The sequence below is a fragment of the Hipposideros armiger genome, unplaced genomic scaffold (genome assembly GCF_001890085.2).
Source record: "Hipposideros armiger isolate ML-2016 unplaced genomic scaffold, ASM189008v1 scaffold_105, whole genome shotgun sequence".
NCBI lineage: Eukaryota > Metazoa > Chordata > Mammalia > Chiroptera > Hipposideridae > Hipposideros > Hipposideros armiger.
In genome coordinates, this window is record NW_017731455.1 from 2,172,878 (window position 1) to 2,192,511 (window position 19,634).

At 41.3% G+C, this 19,634-nt stretch overlaps 1 protein-coding gene across 9 annotated transcripts in view; it reads right to left on the bottom strand.

Moving 5' to 3' along the window:
- GPAM (glycerol-3-phosphate acyltransferase, mitochondrial) overlaps positions 1 to 19,634 on the bottom strand; it is an 86,598-nt gene that overhangs the window by 26,735 nt on the left and 40,229 nt on the right. For 3 of the 9 annotated variants that reach the window (XM_019646661.1, XM_019646656.1, XM_019646660.1), the window contains 3 exons: positions 3,457 to 3,587; positions 2,188 to 2,310; positions 17 to 90 (listed from right to left, as the gene is read on the bottom strand). In XM_019646661.1, the coding sequence (XP_019502206.1) occupies positions 17 to 90; positions 2,188 to 2,310; positions 3,457 to 3,558 (299 nt within the window). In that variant the 5' untranslated portion in view covers positions 3,559 to 3,587. Of the gene's footprint in view, positions 1 to 16; positions 91 to 2,187; positions 2,311 to 3,456; positions 3,588 to 4,332; positions 4,501 to 4,979; positions 5,350 to 5,375; positions 5,512 to 19,634 lie in introns of those variants that run through there. The other 6 variants (XM_019646653.1, XM_019646652.1, XM_019646658.1 and 3 more) reach the window with 5 other exon arrangements.

Here is a 19,634-nt window from a genome sequence, read left to right on the forward strand (position 1 = left end):
AGAAATGTCTTTTTACCTTGTGTGAGTTTCATTGATATAAATAACATTCCGCAAACCCAAAGACGGGATACTGGGGTTGAAAAATTTATCCTACATAAAACAAAATAAACGCAGACATAAATATACAACTGGTTTGTTGGTGAAGGGTTCACATTACCAGTACTCGAAAGAGAACTTCTAAAATTCAAGCATAAAATTAGGCATTGCTTCAAAAATCTAAGTGATGAAGAAAAAAATTATGTTTTATTGAAAAGTACTTTTTCGCCTTCAAGGTTACAAACCCAAAATTAATCCTTAACACCCTGCAAAGAAAATAGTGCCTCTGCTTTTCCTGCCCCATCCCAAAAGAGTTGAAGCTCTGATAGCTTAAGTCATTGACAGAAATACTGGAGATTTCAGTGTTCCCAAAATACAAAAATATTACACTAAGTACCATGTAGTTATTATTAGACCACTAAATCTCCCAGTAATCCTAACACATAAGAATTATTGTCCCCATTTTATAGACAGGAAAATCGAGGCTGGCAGAAGTTTAGGATTCAAGCCCAGATCTTGTTCCAAAGAGTATGGTCTTTCATCCCCCTGAAATGACTGTTCCACTTAATGAGAGAATGTATGGTTAAAGGTCATCCTCTTTACAGGCAACCTTGAAAGATAATCCAGAAATAACGCTACCGAAAAGAAAAAGTCTATAACTTTATCAATGCTGACAAAAGGTAAACTTTGCACAAATAAATGCTGAGAAAGCATAAGGTACCCTCAACCAAAGATGTAAAAATACTTAATTGAAATCTCTTTAGAGAAAAGGAAAAGACAATTTCAGAAAAAGCGTAGCAAATATCAAAAAATTACTATAAGAATATTGTCAAACAAAAATTATTTTAAATAAACATGCCATGGAAGAATCTTAAGATCAAGTCTGGCTCCATCAGGTACTATATTTAGGCAAAAATTATTCTTTGTTATATTACTCATTTATCCCCACCCTAAACCATCACCACTACCAAATAATTTCCTATACTCTCTTTTAAGAATAGGTTAGATAGAGTTAAGGTGTTGCTTTGGCCTTTTAAGCATTCAAAATTAGATGAGAAGCCAGATCTAAAAAGAAAAGCCACGTGATCTTCTATTTAAATCTTTATTTCTATTGGCCTATTGATCTGAACTGGCCTTATTTCAGGACCAGAAATTTCCATGATCCTTCAATGCTATCAAATTCATGCAACATGGCATTTGTGATTTAAAAGGAACAATATTTATTCCAAGACATTCTTGAGCAGACCTGAGTATTTAACATAAACTGCTTGGGTCCCACACAAATCTCTCCTAGGTTAGTAAAAATCGCTTTATACCAGACTCAGAATTCTGCTCCCTGCCAGCCAATGCTGAGTAGAATATTAATACAACACAGTTTTTTATTCACATAGGTTACACGCAATCTCAATAAATGACAGGCACTTAAATGGCAGAATTTCTACGTCCTGATAAGCGGCCCATTCCAGAGAGCGTTTAACATCCCAATATACCTATAATAGGTAACTCTACTGCTTTAGAACACAGCCGCCTTAGAGCAACAGTAGTGTGCTAACTCATCCCTCTGGCAAACTGCATCAGAAGCATACCTCTTATGCAATGGACTCTCCTCAACCACAGATGCCAACACCATAATGTGGAAGATTTTGCATGGCTTATGCTTTTTCACCAAAATACAAACAAGCACATCCACACTCTTTTTAAAATCTTCACCTAACCTTTTAGTGGCCATTCTTCACTATCACAGAGTCAACAGACACCCTTCTCCCAGCACCCCGGAAGTAGAAACTTAGCAAGACTAGAGCGAAGCCACAGTGCTGAAGTTCAACATCAAGTTACATGCAAGTTCCCACCAACGCTCTGGAAGAGCTAACTGAAAGTGAGATCTACTCTCCCCTAAAGTCATACTAAGACTACTAAAAAACCAAAATCTCGCCTAGCACCAGTGGCTGGGCCAACATTTACCAAATAACTGAACGGAAATAAAAACTGAGTCAACGTCTTTACTTGTAATACTTGGTTTATAAACATGGCTCTAAATTCTAATCATGAATCAAGTCTATTAAGGCTGCTCAATACCAAATTCACATAAGCTGGAAATCTATGTTTCCTATTTCACGTTTATTTAAGGTCAACAAGTGGTAACATTCTTACCCAGCTCTGGGGAGTACAGGAATAACAACATCTTCCGACAAATGGCCTTTTTCGGCCCATTAGGCTTTCTTTCCATTTTAAGGTTGCAGATCTGAAGACGGTAGGTCTGAAACCACATTCGCCCTAATGAATATTAAGGAAAAAATGGTCACTGAATGGCAAGAGAATTGTACTTGTCCACGTGATCTCTAAAACTAAGATATTTCAGACAGGAGAGAAACTGATGACATATTTTTCTTTTGGTAGTATTATGTGCTTCTCAGAGTAATGTTCATTCAAGGTACACCCTCCATGATCAACACTGGGAACATGAGCAAAAGCTGAGTGCCTAAGAATAGCAATAGCTGGCAAAGACTACTTGCTGCCCACTGAAAGCAGCATTCAAGGTTAAAAACAAAGTTGCGAAAGGTCAAACAGCTTCTGACTATAGCAGGGTGAATAGAATCAGACTACTGTGCTAACAGTTCATCTTACTCTTAAATCACACGTTCCCACAAAAGAACTACCAAGGCCTTCCACAGTGAGCAAGTTGTTATAATACAGCTTAAAATATTTTACTTTAAATTAAAAACAAGGCACAATTACATAACATTCCTTTATCCTAACAAGGGAGTTTAAAGGCTGGAATACGAAATTATAGCTGTACTGTACAATTAGGGTGAAACTCTGCTCTTCTAAACATTTTGGGTTCTTAGGTTGCTCAAATCCCACTGATATAACATTCTCAAAAATAAGCAAAAAAAAAAAATTTCCATTATCATCTTTATGTAAATAGTGTTAAAGAAATATTTTAAACATTCCATGTGCTGCTGAAATAGGGAAAACAATACAAGATAACGCATGCCCTTTGGATTGGATCATACTAAAATTTATTTCCTATTTTTAATTTTTTAAATAAAATACTTTATTTCCATCACAACATTTATACTTATTAGATATAATTAGGGGAAACAGATTTTAAATTTTTTAATTTACAATTACACCACCCAAAACAACTACTAGTAGGTTTTTTTCTATGAAAAAGTATTCTGCTGTTTAACACAGCTACTGTACTTAAATTTCTTACCCAGTATTTTCTGCCCAGTCAACATGATGCCATACGAATTTTTAAACATTAGACTTCATAAACATACCATCTAACAGCTGGAGGCCATTTCTGTAGCTATTATCCCTTTGATATTAAGTTGGCACCAGCATTTTTACCTTCATGAACAATATTGAAATGAACATCTTTAGGTTGAATGTTTTGAATCTGTGCCTTAAACTTACCCATTCCTCGCTTGCATGCTTACATTGGCCCACACTGTATTCTGATGAATTTGGCAGATAAGAAACATCTATCGTGCCAAGGGTCAGAGAAGATTCGTCCATGTCACACAGCGTAACTCCCAAATCATGTACTGTAAAATATACATACCATTTACGTTAATGAGGAATCCAGAGAGTAAACACCAGAACTCAAAATTCTGACTTCTACATGATTTTGCTCTATAATAGGATGTCAAATGAACTCCCACCACATTCAAAGTATAAAAACAGACTTTGATGTGTTCATACAAACTCAGTTAGGCAGCCTTGATTTATTAAAAAAAAAAAAATCAACCTTTGTATCTTTAGACTTCCTAAACAAAACCGCTATGAATTTGTAAGGGCAAATAAGAGCTTATTTCAGGTACAAGACCAAGAATTATTTCATTTGTGTTAATAATTGAAGACTTCCTGGAGGATGAAGGCATGTGTCTATTTAATTAAATATAAGTTACATGTATGTACACAGATAATTTTTTCAAATTATGTGCTGGGAAGTTTTGGTCATACACTATGCAACGTAAAATTGGGGGAAGGCAATGACAGCACCTCTGTTTCACCCTGAAACTGAATTAAACTTAACTTTCTTGTGATGTCTTAAATGAAAAGGTATTTGCACTTTTAGTAGATCTACAAAGCTCTGAAACAAAAGCAATCTACTTAAAATATCTGATTTGTAAGCTTTCACCCTTGTCAACAATGCCTTTTCCTACCCTAAGGAAACAGGCTCGCTAACAGTGAACTGCTAAAGAAAATTGGTAGACATTAACCTAAAATATAAAAACTTTCTAACATAATTCTGAAATGATTTTGAGATCGCGTTTGGCTATTTCTCACCTGGCTTTCAATCATTCCTTTAAAACCCTGAAAGGTCAATTCCAGGTTAACAGCGTTCCTCGGAGGGCATAGTCCCCTGTCTTTACAATCGCCACATGGGCTTGCTGCGGTAAGTGTTACGCTCAGCGTAACTCGATACAACCTTAACAGTGTAACGTAAGTAACAATCTAACAACAGGCGAGAGGAGAGAATAGTAGTCAAGCCCTGCACCTGGTATGAAAGCTCCCCGGTATTATAAAACTAACTATCAGTTCCAGGTGCAGAATATAGCTACCACAGGAGGAGAGCCGGCCGCTGCCTGAGAAAAAGAAGACGCGCTGGCCCCCGCCGAGGAGGGGAGGGCGGGAGGGAGAAAGAGTCTGGTGCCAATTGGAAGTCCACGCTACGCTCCTCCTCCCCCACAGCGTTCATCCAAGGTCGAGAAGTTTGGGGGAAAAAAAAAAATCCGGAGGTGCCAGACTACCGGGCTGAGAGGAGCCAACTGCGAGTTCTGAAAGGGACAGAGGCAGGGGTGCCAGCTCTGAAGCCAAATATAGCCTTGTTCCAAACCCCCACTGCTTACCATCTGTGGGACTTGGGACAAGTGGGTTAACTTCTATGCCTTGGTTCCCCCTCTGGAAAACGGGCATAATATGCTAGCTCTTACCTCCTGGGGTTCTGGGAGGACTGGCCAATACATACAAAGCGCCCAGCACAGTACAGTGTCTGACGCACAGGGAGCGCTCAGTCCAATCAGTGGTCATCTGTCATCGGGATGTCCCCAGCGCCAGCTGCTCTCAGAGCACCCCTGCTGCCTCCACGCCAAAGCCAATGCCCCCACGTCCCATTCAGATGCGCAGGGTACTGAGTCCATAGCGGAAGCCCGGCCTGAACCTGGTCCCTCGGGGCGAGCACCATCCTGACCACCCAGCACGGCACAAGCAGGAACCCATTTCTCAGGGGGAACCACGGAACTCGGGGGAGGGGGCCGGGGGGGAGGCACGGACCGCCCCGGCAACTTGCAGGAGTCGCGCGGCCTCCAGCGCAGAGGGTGACCACGCACCTGTCCCGGCGCTCGGGGCCGGAGCAGCCTCCCGCAGCCCGCTCCCGCCCTGGCGGCTCGCACCCGCAGCTCAGCGGGCTTCGGGGGCTGAGCTGCCGGCACTTCAGGTCTCCGCCGGTGCCTGCTGCAATGTCGCGTCCTGATGACGCAACGGGCGCCTGGGAGTGACGGGAGCTGCCACGAGTCGGCCCGCTCCGGGGCAGCACGTGGTCTTGCGCACTGTGTGTGTATATTAGGGTAGAGTGTGTGCACACACGTGTGTGTGTGTGTGTGTGCTTAAATGAATGGTTGTTCTGCCTAGACGCTGCGGTGGGGGGGACGGGGGGGAAGGGAGGGAGAGAGGAAGAGAGAGAGAGATTGTCTCCACCAGGCTCTGTTGGGAGTGTGCGGTGTCTGGGTTTCTATGTATACGTATGTGTGGCCCGTCTTTTTTATGAGATTTGGAAAACTTTTTTATTAGGGATGCGGGAAGTGGGGATTGGGAATGGTCCTGTTGCACAATTTCCGTAACAGTGGCTGAGTGTCTTTGCCTTGAAGAAAATGAGGAATTCAAAAAGAAATCATGTTTCAAAAAGTCTAAGTCCAAATTAGCCTACTTTTAACCCTTCAAACAAAGTAACACTGGGCCCAAAGAGGTTTTTTCACAATATTTGCCCTGCTGTAGGCAAGGCCAGTGGTTCTCCAGAGCATTCGCAATTTGGAAGGTACAAGATAACCTTTTACATTCTACTTAAGCAGCATTAAATATGAACCAGCAGCTGGGAATACAAAGATGATTAAGATATAGTCCCTGCCGTCACACCTCTGCCACCAGCCCTCATCTCTGCACACATTAACCCTAACCCTCTCTTCAAAACAAATATTTGTCCATGTGTACCCATCAAAAGCCACCCTGAGCTCCCTCGGTCCAAATGCCTGAGCCTGGCACTTGAGGCCTCCAAAGATAAACCTCGACTCTTCCCACTGTTCTCCAGTAGGAGCCCCTTACTTCAACTCTCCCATTGTCCCTAGCCACACCAGGGACATGCAAATGCCTAACTGGACTCATGCCACTCTCCCCTAAATCCTATCGTGCCTTCCTGAACTAAACCTCCAAACCTCCAAGCCTTCCCTAATCTCTCCAGCCCTCCATAATCACACCCTCCTGTGAAATCTCACACATCTGCTGTGGTACCACACCTTGGGTCTTCATCAATTGTGTCATTCTTTCACAAGATAATGAACCCAGCATCAGTGTTAGCAACTTGCCTCAGTCTCAGGTGATACTGTAGTGCTTAGTTATATTAAACACTCAAGTAAATGCTTGTTGAAGCTGAGGAACAAGAAAAACAGGAATTTCTTCTCTTGAGCTTTCTATTCTTGCTTATAAATATATCCCAAAATACAGGTGTGGCCCTCTTTTAAAACAACCCAAAACAGTAGGAGTGGTTATTCATATTAAATTTAAAACAAAACAAAACAAAAACCTTCTTGAAGTCAAAGACACTTTTTATCAAGCCTACACACACCTTAGCCCCAAGCACACACCTAAGTACTCAAGGATTTTGTTGACTAGGATAAGAAATTCTAATCCTGAAACATGAAATTTTATCAACAGATTACTGGTCCCTGACCAAAAAAGAAAAAGGAAAAAAGGGGGGCGGGGTGGGGGGGGGCGTAGAAGAAAGTCTAGTGGTTTGAGTCATTGCTACAGACAAAGTAAGGAGACATGAAGCAGAGAAAACATCACAGGACGTAAAAAGTAAACCAGGGGAAAATTAGATTGTCATACATAAAGTTCATTTGTAGGCAGCTCTTTTGTAACACCCACTGTACAAGGATTTACTGTACTTGCAGGAGATATGCATTGCACACCTTCAGGTTACTTAATGAGAATTATTTTGGAAACAAGTGACACCCTTAGCAATCTGTTTTATCAGTAGTACCACAATCACTTAAAGTAATCCAGTCTAGCTAGCCAAGGTGGAGCAACAAGGACTGAATTTGTTCTCGTGCTAAGACAACTAAAATAAATAAACAACCAAACCAGGCAAAATAAATGAAACAGGCAGCAGTGCAGGGCACTCGTCCATATGGGGGAGAAAACAAATGAGGTCAGCACTATGATTGGTTCAGCTTACTTTCTATAGAGACTGGCCAAGCTGCTGAGTAGAGAGGGAGAGTCCAGAAGAGCTAGGCAGACCCCCTTGAGTTGAGATAGAACTGGGAGACCAGGAAGGCCAAAGGAGCTGGAGCTGGGAGTAGAGTACCAGAGAAGGGAAGAAAGAGTTATAGAGAAAGAGGAGCTCTGGAGACCTGCAGAAGGGCTTGCTCCAGTCTTCAGCTGATTAGGGCATGAGCATGAAGAAAGTACCCAAGGCCAAGGAAAGAACCACACATACAGATTGAGAAACACCAAAGCTTGCGAGAGCAGTGAATTGATCCTGTTCGCACAAGCCAGAGTGGAAAGTACTGGGCAGAGTGGAAGTACATAATGATCATACAAGACCAGGAATAGGGCCTGATCCAGGCACCCAGATTGCAATACTTCATAATTCATAATTCAAAAGTTCCTGCTTCAGTAGTCACATTAACCCTAGAGCAGCGGTTCTCAACCTGTGGGTCGCGGCCCCTTTGGGGTTCGAACAACCCTTTCACAGGGGTCGCCGGGTACTCGTATGTGGGCATATCTGCATGTGGTCCTAGAGACAGATAGAGGAGCGGTGTCTCGGTTCCTAAGACCATCAAAAATATGTGTTTTCCGATGGTCTTAGGCGACCCCTGTGAAAGGTTGAGAACTGCTGCCCTAGAGTAAATGCTGCTCTGGTTCTACCTAACAAATCTTAAAGCTAGCCCCAAAAGGATCAAATGTTTTCAAGAACAAAGTGTCACAAAACAAAGCACAAGGATACTTCCAGGAAGTCAAAAATATCCAGCACCCAACAAGGTGACATTCACAAGTCTGATATCCAATCAAAAATTATCAGGCATGCAAAAAAAGAAGCAGGAAAGAATGACCCATAATGAGGAGAAAAATCAATCAATTGAAAGAGAAATTATAGAATTAGTAAATAAGGACATTTAAAAAATTATAATTATATTCTCTGTGTGTCCAAGAAAGTAGAGGAAAGATTGAGCATATTAAGTAGAGATGTGAAAAATCTTTTAAAAGAGATTATAAAGCCATCATCTGAGGTTTTTTTAACACATGCAAACCCCACTTGAATGGGACTAACAACAGATTAAACATTACTGGAAAAAAAGATTAAAAAAATTGAAAATATTGCAATAGAAAATATCCAAAATGAACACAGAGGGGATAGAAAGAATAAAAATAAAAACAAACAGTATCAGTGAGCTTAATATACATGCAAGTGGAGTCCCGGAAGGAAAGAAGAAATATGAGGAGGGGTCAGGCAGGACAGAAAAAAATATATATTTCAAGAAATAATGGCTGAAAACTTTCCAAATTTGATAAAAACTATAAACTCACAAATCCAAGAATCTTAATAAACTCTAAGTAGAAACATGAAGAAACCTACACCAAGGAACATCACAATTAAATTCCTTAAAAGCAGTGATAATGTGAAAATCTTAAAAGCAGTCAGGGAGAGAGAGAGAGAGAGAGAGAGAGAGAGAGAGAGAGAGAGAGAGAGAGAGAGAGAGAGAGAGAGAGAAAAGACACATTACTGTGCAGAGGAACAAAGATGAAAATGACAGCCAACTTCTCATCAGAAATTTGCCAACAAGAAGACAGGGAAGCAGCATCTTTACAGTACTGGGGAAAAAAAACTGTCAATCTCGAATTCTTTCCCCAAATATACCTATTTCAAAAACAAGACACAATAATGACATGTTCTGACATAAAAAAACTGAAAGATTCATCACCAGCAGACACTTGCTATAAGAAATGTTAACAGAATATCCTTCGGGTAGAAAGAAAATACAATCAAATGGAAATCTGGATAGACACAAAGGAATTAACATCTCAAGAAGTCATATATAGGTAGATAAAATTTTCTTTTCTTAAAAATCTTTTTTAAAAGGTGATTGCTGGGCCGGCCGAGTGGCGCGATGGTTGAGAACTAGCTTGGGACGCCAGAGGGCCCCGGTTCGGATCCCACATATGAGGGCCAGTGACACTGCCCTCTACAGCTAAGATGCTGAACGACAGCTCAACCTGGAGCTGGGCTGCCGTGAGTCGCTGGCAACGGCTAAGCTGCAGTCCCTGTGGCAGTGGGTTGCCATGGGCTACCGTATGTAGCCAGCAGCCAGCGTGAGCAGCCAGCAGCCGCAGTGAGCGGCTGTCCAGAAGCCGGCGAATGATCTGCCTCGCCAGAGAAGAGCGCAATGATGGTGCCAACTTGGGCCAGTGAAGCAACGTCCTCCACAACTAGACTGAAGAACAAAAAGACAGCAACTTGTCTGTTCCCGTTCCCCAGTTCCCCAGCACTGTTCCCATCCCCCCAATTCCCCAATAAAAAAATCTTTAAAAAAAAAAAAAAAGGTGATTGCTTCATGCAAAAATAAAAGCAATATTTTGTGGGGTTTATAATATATGTAGAAATAAAATATATGACAACAGCACAATATCCAGAAAGTACTCTATTGTAATATTCTTATGCCAAGCATAAAATGGTGTAATATACTGGAAGGTAAACTGTGATAAGTCAAGATGTATACTCTAACTCCTAAAGCAGCTACTGTAAAAGCAAAACAAATAGTATTGCTAACACAAAAACAAAGAAAATAAAGTAGAATTATTTTTAAAAACACTCAATGAACCTAAAAAGAAGGCAGTAAATGAGGACAAAGGAAAAAAAAAAGAATAGCTAGGATAAAGAAAAAACACGTAGCAAGATGGTAGATTTCAATCCAAGCAGATAAGTAATCACCCCAACAAAAGGCTGATTGTCAGACTGGAAAAAAAATCAAGAACCAGCTATATGTCACTTATAAGAAGGTCACTTTAAATATAAAGACAAATAAAAGTCAAAGATTGAAAAACAATGTACCATGCTAATCAAAGAAAATAGAGGTGGTTATATTAATATCAAAGTATATTTCAATACAAGTATATTATCAGAAATAAAAGAGGATCATTTCATAGGGATCAATCTTAGAGGAAAACCAATTCTAAACATTTATGCATCTAATAAGAACTTCCATATATGTGAATCAAAAACTAAAAGCATTACAAGGAGAAATAGAAAAATCCACAATTATAAACAGCAGTTTCAACACCACCAACTCAATATCTGACAGAGTAGGTAGACAGAAAATCAGCAAATGTCTACAAGGCTTGTAAAATACTATCAACCAACTTGGCCTAATTGATATTAAGAATCCTACGCCATATACTCCAGGTGCAGACAGCATTAAAAGAACACTACGCCCAACAACAGGAGAATATGTTTCTTTTCAAGGACACACAGAACATTTCCCAAGACAGACCATGTTCTGGGCCATAACACAAGTCTCAGTAGATGATTTATAAGGTTCCAAATCATATAAAACATATACTCTTACCATAATAGAATTAGAAATCAATAACTTACAGGTACCTGGGAAATCCCAAAATATTTGGAAACTGACACACTTCTAAACATACCACAGTTTAAAGGAGAAATAAAAATGGAAATTAGAAAGTACTTTGAATGGAAGGATAATGAAAACGCATGTCGTAAGTTGAGGGATATAGCTAAAGCTGTACTTGGTGAGAAATTTATAGCAATAAAACACCTATATTAGATAAGAAGAAAGACCTCAAATCATTGATCTCAGCTTCAACCTTAAGAAAGGAGAGCAAATTAAGCCCAAAGTAGGCAAAACAAAAATAAGGAAATAATAAAGGACAGAAATCAATGAAACAGAAAACAGGAAAATAGTAGAGAAAAACCATTAAAACCGAAAGCTAATTCTCTGAAAAGATCAGTAAAATTGATAAGCTTCTAGCCAGATCGATAAAATTCAAAAAAAGAGGAGACACCCATTACCCATAATGGGGATGAAAAAGGTGACATCACTACAAGTTCTGCATATATAGTAATCCAGACTTGCCTTTTGTATTCAGGGTGGCATTTCAAGACGTTAGAGTCCCCGCCTTCATAAGGGGTGTCTGATTAGATGCCATAAAAAGCTGGTCCCACTGACTGTACTAGGACAGGCTGTCCCCATCTGGCACTTGTGAAAGTGGTTCACATCTATCTGTATGCACCCTGCATTTTGTTCTGTTTTGTCCATTTTCCACTTTTCAGTCTTTCAAGATATTTTTAAATTTTTTTCTGCCACCCTACATACCTGCTAACAGCTTAACATGACTCATCCCCATGATGATCCTGCAAAATGATATGATCTTCAGTTTACAGATAAGAAACATGAGGTTCAGAGAAATTAAGTAAGTTGCCCAAATCACCCAGGTAGAAGGTAGCAGAGAAGGGATTTGAACCTACGCCTTTCTCTCCCTAAAACCTATTTTCTTACCAATAACTCAGGCTGCCTTCTTACTCGTTTGTCTCTGCTCAACAGGCTTCCCTCCAGACTGACCCAGATTCATTGGTCAAAGCTTACCGGATATGTTGCTACAGATCCACCTACATACAGAAGAATTTGTCTGCAAGAATATTAGGAGGAACATTGTTAGCTGAATTGCTGAAATGCAATGATAAACTATCTATGAGAAGCCCTGATCTCAAATATAACAATTATTCTATCAAAAACTTTTAAAGGAACTAAAGTAAGTTTGGCCTGAATTATTCTTATTGAATTCATGCTATTCTCATCATCTACTTCCCTCCAGATTCCTTTTGTTCATTCATCTATTCAATAAATATGTATAGAACCCCTACTGCATGCCAGGCACCTTACTGTAGATACAAGTACAGTGATGATAAAGCCAGCATAGTACCTCCTCACTTAGAACTTACAGTCTCGGAGACTCACACAACTCCTGTTTAATAATTGTTTGCAAAAAGTTTCAAAACTCAGCATCAAGTTCATCAGCTTATAGCTCCTAGAATTCACTTAGTTGATTTGGGGCAGGCACTGAGACCTGCCTATCCCATATTTATTCCTACCCACTTCTGGCTATCAGGAGCCTGGTTTTGTTTAGGGTGATCTTTTGCCCAGCCCTGGAAAAAAGAATGAGTAAAATATATAAGCTAATTATGATCATCTTGTCCTCTAATATTCTAACTGTCCCTACAGTCAACATGGTCACTATGACCTATCTCTGGGCCATCAGACCCAAGAGAAAGTCCAACAAGGATTTCCAGAGAAGTTTTTCCTTCCCAGTAAAAGGAAACGGACACAGCTGTCATGGCTTCTTTTTCACTTTTTTTTTTTCTATTTGTCCTGTAACTTAATTTCCAAGCCCAACACCACCCATCACACAACTCTGGATTGTTTTAAATCTCTGTGTTTAAGCCACTATAACCTTGTTTTCTGTTATTCCCAGGCAAACGCATTCCTGACTCATATTTAATTTTGAGCATGGTTCTGGCCTCTAGAGTAACATAAACATATTGGGGGAAAAGAGAGAGAGATTGAGAAACAGTCCCTGCCAGTGTGTCATGCTGGGGGGTGAACGTGACCTTAGAGCCTACTATTTCGAAAGTACCTTAGGAAAGAAGAAGACGGAATCCCTCTGACTCACTTTTACCACATTTGTGGTAGAATAAGGACTTCAGTTTGACCAAAAACTACTTTATCAATAGATTAAGCTAGAAGTCTCAAATAATCCCAGCAGGAGGCAGTCAGGCTTCTGGGGGGATCTGTTTTGGCAAGTCCTATGGGATGGGCTACATGACAAGGCTCCACCCCTTCCTCCTCAGCCCCAGTCCACCAAGGAAGGCCAGCAGGGGCTAGGTAGGTAGGTAGAGTTCAGGGTTTCCAGCCACTGGTTCTAGAGGGCAACTGGGGCACTGGGGCGGATATCTGGTAGAGCTGGGTAATTAGGAAATTAGCTCATTACGTCAATATATTTTATTTTTACAATTGTTAGTTCATTCTTAAGTAATGAAGGGTGTTTGTGGTTTGTGCTTTGTTTGGTTTTGTTGCCCCTTCTCCTAGAAGTATAGCCAGGCTCTATGGTTTAAGAAGTCCTGAGGTTTCCTAAGCCTTTGAGGGAGGCTGACGGGGAGGGGGTAGAGGGGGAGACAGAGAGAGAGAGGGAGGGAGAGAGAGAGAGAGAGAGAGAAAGAGAAACTGTTGACTGAGGTTAGTTGCTAAGAAGACAAAACCTACATGAGCCTTTGTTTTTCGTGTGGACACCAGCTGGACTGTGTGAGAAGAAGAAATTGCCTGAGATGGGGGTAGAGGCCAAAATGGCCCAGGTGCTGAGAAGGGGCTACAATTGAGGGTTCTGATCCTGGTTCTGACTTGAGATTCCTCCTATACAGGGCCTTAGAGGAGGCAAGTCCTCAGAAGGAGGGGGAGGAGGAGGACTGTGAAGAGTCCAGAGTCTTGGGAGCCTCAGTGAAGGTCCCACTGGCTGAGCGTGTTGTGGAGGGAATGGAGCGCCATGCGCCATGCAGGGCCTGGACAAGGAGACCAGCCTGAACGGAGTCAGGGCCTCTGCTTTCAGGCTTCCTGCACAACACAAGTACCAGGATAAAGGAGAGGAGGGGAAGCCCAAAGTGATCACCATTAGACTTCGAGGGACCTTGACATGAGCAGCTTAGAGAGGTTAATTGAACACCCATTCATTCATAACACATCGACTGACAGCCTGTTTTGTGCCAAGCATCTGTTTTAGACACTAAGAATACACAGAGGAAGACGTCACATGTAGATCCTGCCCTTGTGGAATGAATAGAATAATGGCCTGTGACATGTTGGGAGGGAGACAGTAGGGAGAAAGCAACAGACAAGTCAACACAGACAAGTCAAATGAAATCACAACAAATTGTGGGAAGTACAGTGAAGATCCAAACAGCATCTGTCACATAACAGAGGTGACCAGCATTAGCTAAGGTGTTCAGGAGGGTCTCGCTAAGGGGGGAGCAGCTCCACAGAGGCTGGGGTGGGAGAAGGGCCTGCCACGGGAGAAGCCCAGAAAAGGCCTTTCTAAGAAGAGGAAACGATACCTGCCAAAGCCCTGAAGGAGGCCCAAGCTTGGCAGAGAGGACCGAACAGTGTGGGCTGGAGTGGAGGAAGGGGGAAAATAGCAGAGAGAGGGGTTGGGAAGCTAGAGGGGGCAGAGAGAGCAGGGCTTTGGAAACCATAATAAGAAGTTTATAAAATTAAAAATACAATTGTGACATGTGTCATAAATGTCACGGGGGAATTCACATGCCCTTTACCCTATAAGTATTAGAGAAGGATGAAGGAAAACAGAAGCCCAGGTTTGTGGAGGGTAAGAGGAGGAGAAATGGGCAGTGATTCGGGAGCCATGAGGTAGGCAGGGGCCTGCCTGGGACAAATTGGCAGCAAGAATTTCAGTAAGAGGAAAGTAAGCCATTTTGTAAGCTACCGTTTATTGAGCACATATTATGTGACCAGCGCTGTTCTAAGTACTTCATAGGCATTATCTTGAGCAGTCTTCTCTGCATCAGCCCTGGCACAATCTGGAAAACATAGTCCATGCCAGATAGCCACTAATGGGACTGTAATACTGAGACTTACTTAAAAAGGTCTTGGAAGAGCTGAAAGGACGAAACGTGACGGTGAGGCAGCCCAAAGATTAGTAACAAGAGAAGATTACTAACCTCCCTAGGGCTGGAGTGACAAATCATGTTGTGAACAGAGCCAGGAGCCAGAGCTACCTAGGTGACAGCTGGGACCAAGCAGAGAGGGGCTTTTTAGAACTGTCACTGCTGAAAATGCCACCTGAAAAAAGAAGGAGATATCCTTCTTGGCTTTTTCCACCTTTCTGTCCTCCCATCAATTGCCAGCCCCTTTGATTGGCTGAAGCAAACAAGATAGCCTAAAGAATGAGTTAGGCCACCCCCACTCCCTTCTCAAGACTCAGAGTAGAATAGAGAAGGATGGGAGTGGATCTGAGGGTGAACAGGCAAAAGAGGGGCCCCCCGCTCCCAACAGCCCCATAACTAGGAACTATTATTACCCCATTTTTCACATGGGGTATGGGGAGAGGCACTGGTAGGGGAGAGGCAGAACCCCAATTTGAATTCAAATCTATCTGACTCTAGGGTCCAAACACAAAACTGATGTATTTTTCAGCCAGCTTAAACGAATGCTTGGTAGCTAGGACTGGGTCACCAGGTCCCAGGTCTGAAAAGCAAGCATATCTTAGTGTTAAACCCCACTCTATAAAGATACTCCGATTGGTTGGCTTCAGAACCAAGCTGCTCATTTGGAACATTGGTGGATAACCCTGAGTCCTTCTAGCAGAATGTCTAAGGGCTCAGCAAGGGCTTTGGAGCCCAGCAATCTGGGTTCTAATCTTATTCTGTCACATTCTAGCTGTGTGACTCTTGGCAAGTTAACCTCTATCAGCCCTGATTCTCTCATTTTAAAAATGGATTTTCTAATGTCCATTTATTGCATTATTTCGAGGTAAAATGGAATAATGTATACAAAACAATTAGCATAATGCCTGCAACATGTTAGGATTTACTAAATGGTAGCTATTGTTATAATTGTTATTGGTCTCTTCTTGCGGAGACTCTGGGGACAAAAGAGAGATCCTATGCCTTTGAGCTTGAATCCTGGTAAAGAATTGGTCCTAACATCTTTGGAATTCATATGAACGCTTAAAGTTACTTTGCCCTGAGAAGAGTGTCTCTGCATCAGTCAGGATGGGCTAGGCTATGATTCAGTAACAAATATCGCCTTGTTTTTAAAACAACAAAGTTATTCCTTGCCTGTGGTGCATGTAAACTGCAGCTTATTAATAGGGGCTCTGCTTATAAAGCTCACTGAAGGAGGTTCCGTCATGACCAGTCTTCCTTCTTTGCTGAAGCTGGGAACAGAGGGTAGGAAACCATGGACTGGCTCTTAACACACACATCACTTCCATTCCCATTTCATTAGCTAAAGCGTCATATAAAGCAAATGGCTGAAGCAGTGTAACCCTACCATGTGCCCCAACAAGATAACTAACTATTTATGAACAACCCTCAATGACTATCCGAACCTCAGTGAATCTTCCGGTTGAGCTGGATAAAGCAAAGGTCCCAATCTGGAATGAAGAGATTTAGTTGTTTCTAACAGGTCAGAGTACCCTGCATGGCATCATAAGAGTTGGCTGTGCCCAGAGGTGCATCTCTAAAGACAACATATCATTTAGGGAAAACTTTTGTTCCTAAATATTGCTTAAGACCACTTCCTGAAAATCGCTGTCAGCTCTTGGAAGATAATGTCCAAGACAGTTTGTGGAGCTGTGATGCCGGCTGGAAACAAAGCACCTTGTCTCCTGGAAGAGGGAGCCTAATGTGGACTAGATTGTGCAAGCCCAGGCTTACCCAGAACCTTTCCACTGTTGAATAACCTGATGTCAGGTTGCTGGGTACTGGTGGCTTGCTGAGCAAGTTTAAGCTCTATGTGGCTTTCACAACCCCATGCTCTCCTGCATTTCTTTCCACCTACCTGGAAATTTTTCTCTTGATCTCTTTTGCTGGCTCAAGGTCCTCTTCCATTCTTGCTCCATACTCTCTCCTTAGTAGACCAGGAACCTAGGAGTAATTTTTCACTTCTTCCCACATCCAGTCCAACACTAACTTCTAGCAATTTTACCTTCTAAGTAGCTTTAAACCCATTGTCCTTTTATCTGCCTCTCTGCCTGCACTGTCCTAATCCAGGCCGCCACCATCTTCCCTGGGAAGCATTAACAGTGTACTACCTGGACTCCGTGTTTGCCGCTCACCCTCCCAAGCATCCCACACGTTGGCCAGAATGAACATGTGAAACGGCAACACTGACTGTGTCAAACACCCCTATTTCTCCACCTGATCCCCACTCCGGCTGATTAAAATCCTTTCAATTATTCCTTACAGTTTTTAGGACAAAGACTGACTTCTTTCACATGGCCCCTCGTGCCTGGCACAGTAGGTCCTTGCTAACTGCACTACCCTCCTCTCCTCCCCCTTGCCCTTTCTCTCTCCGACTTTGCCACCCTAGCTTTCTTTCAGTTCCTCCAGAAAGACAGACTCTACCCTTCCCTTACACTATCTGCTTCTTTTGCTAGTACCGGTCTCTCACAATCCTCTCTTTCTTTCCAAGTCATGCTTCATAATTAAATCTCACCTCCTCATAAAAACCATTATTGACCCTCAGACTAAGTTAGGCCCCTTGTCATATGCTTCTCCCTCTTGGGACATATCCCAATGATGATTAAATACCTAATTGTCGGATTATCATTAACTCTCTACCTCTGTCACTTAAATGCCATTCTTGACTTATCCTATTCCCTTCCTCTGTGTTCCTAACATTTAACAGTGCTTCACACAAAACAGATGCCCCAAGATCTATTTGTTGAATGTCTAAATACAAGGCATGATTTGTTAACCATTTAGTAAAGGAGGGTGTAAATGGCTGTTACAACAGTCAACGGTCCTGGACAAGGTTAGCTCTAAGAATAGAAGGATTCAAGGAGGGACACATGAATCATAGAGTTTGGGGGCTCAGGACTCTACAGGTCTTGGGGAAGCTGTGTATCTGTGCTTGACAGAGACAAAAAGCAGATTTCCCATCCCTCCCCCAGGCCACTACCTGGGCCAGAGTAGAGGGAGCCACATAACTAGGAGGGAGAATAGGGGCCCAGGTCTCCAGTGGAGACGAGCAGCGCAGGGCCTGGTGACCCACCATGGGACAGAATGCCACAACTCAGAACAAGGCGAAGTGGCAGCTGGGAAGCACACACACATGTCCAACACATCTGAAGGAAGGAATTTGAAAACGCTTGAAAGGGAAAGCTAGACATGGCTAGAGACTGACTGACTTTTATTTTCTCTCCCTCGGCATCAGTCTTTGTCAAAAAAAATTTTTTTTTTCATGAAGAGAACAAGGAGAAGCAGAAGTACTTTGCATTTAGGTTATTCTTTTTCTAATGAGTTTAAAGTTAACTAGAACCTTACTTATTAAGTCTAATTGGGAGGAAGATCAATCGAGGTTCAATTAAGACTTGTTTTTAGAATACTTTCAAAGAAATTTAGTTTTATTACTTTTGGGGACATAGAAGTTCTAAAGTTTTCTCTTGGAAAATTGACTGTCTCAGATGTTCTAAATATATTCCTTGTAACCATCTTTAGCTTTAATTTACAGATTCCCCAAAAGACAAGGTTTCCAAATTAAAGAGTGCTATCAACTCAGTTTCCAGTTATCTAAGTGCTCTGCTGTAAAGCAAAATTTGAATAATCATAATTCAATTAATTGTGTCTTTAACCAAATCTTTTCTAACAGGTATTACATTATCCCATAAAGCATTTGAAATTTATTATAATGATGACCCCCCATATGTAAATAAGATATTGGATAATAGATTTTTCCTAAATCAGCGTCACACTTACAATTGTTTCATAGAGCCCTACTTTGTCATACAGCTGATTGGATGAGTCATTGAGGCCCACCTTTCACTCAGGGTGACTTACACATATACTTTACTCATTTCTATTGCACATCTAATTCTACTTAGATGGCAAAACATTTTCCCCATTAGCAAATTATTTTAGTTACTTTTTCCAGAGGCTTTCAGTTCTATTTTAGGGTTCCTACTTCACTCCCATAAATCACTAGAATACATATGTAAATTTAACATATACATATGTAAATTTGACATATACATATACATTAATTGTTGAATTTCTAGTAACCACTATAGACATGGATGGGATTAAATGAACTTTAATATCTACAATATTGGTTTTTCTCTAGATTATTTATAAGTGATGTTTTTAGAGGATAGTCCATCTAAATATCTAGGTCACCTGCTCATTAATTATAATCATACATTATAATCTAGGTAAAGGATGAATTATATCTGACATTCCATCAATTGATCAAATCCTGGAATTAATGAAATTCTAATCTTCCAGAGGCAAGATTTAGCTAATTTAAAACTCTACAGGGTTATGGCATACCCTACATACACAGAGTGAATTTTTTAGTGGTGATAATATTTATAACAATAAAATTATCTACTTGGTCAGTAACCCCATTTTATAAATCATAGTAACTCTTAGCCAAACTCAAATTAAGGAGAGTAGTCAGCTGGCTCTCTTCTACATGTGACCTGTAGTCTGTTCTTATGTACAAAACCAGAGGTGACACATATAGTAATCCTGTTATTAATTAGGCCACCATGTTGTAATCATGGCCGCC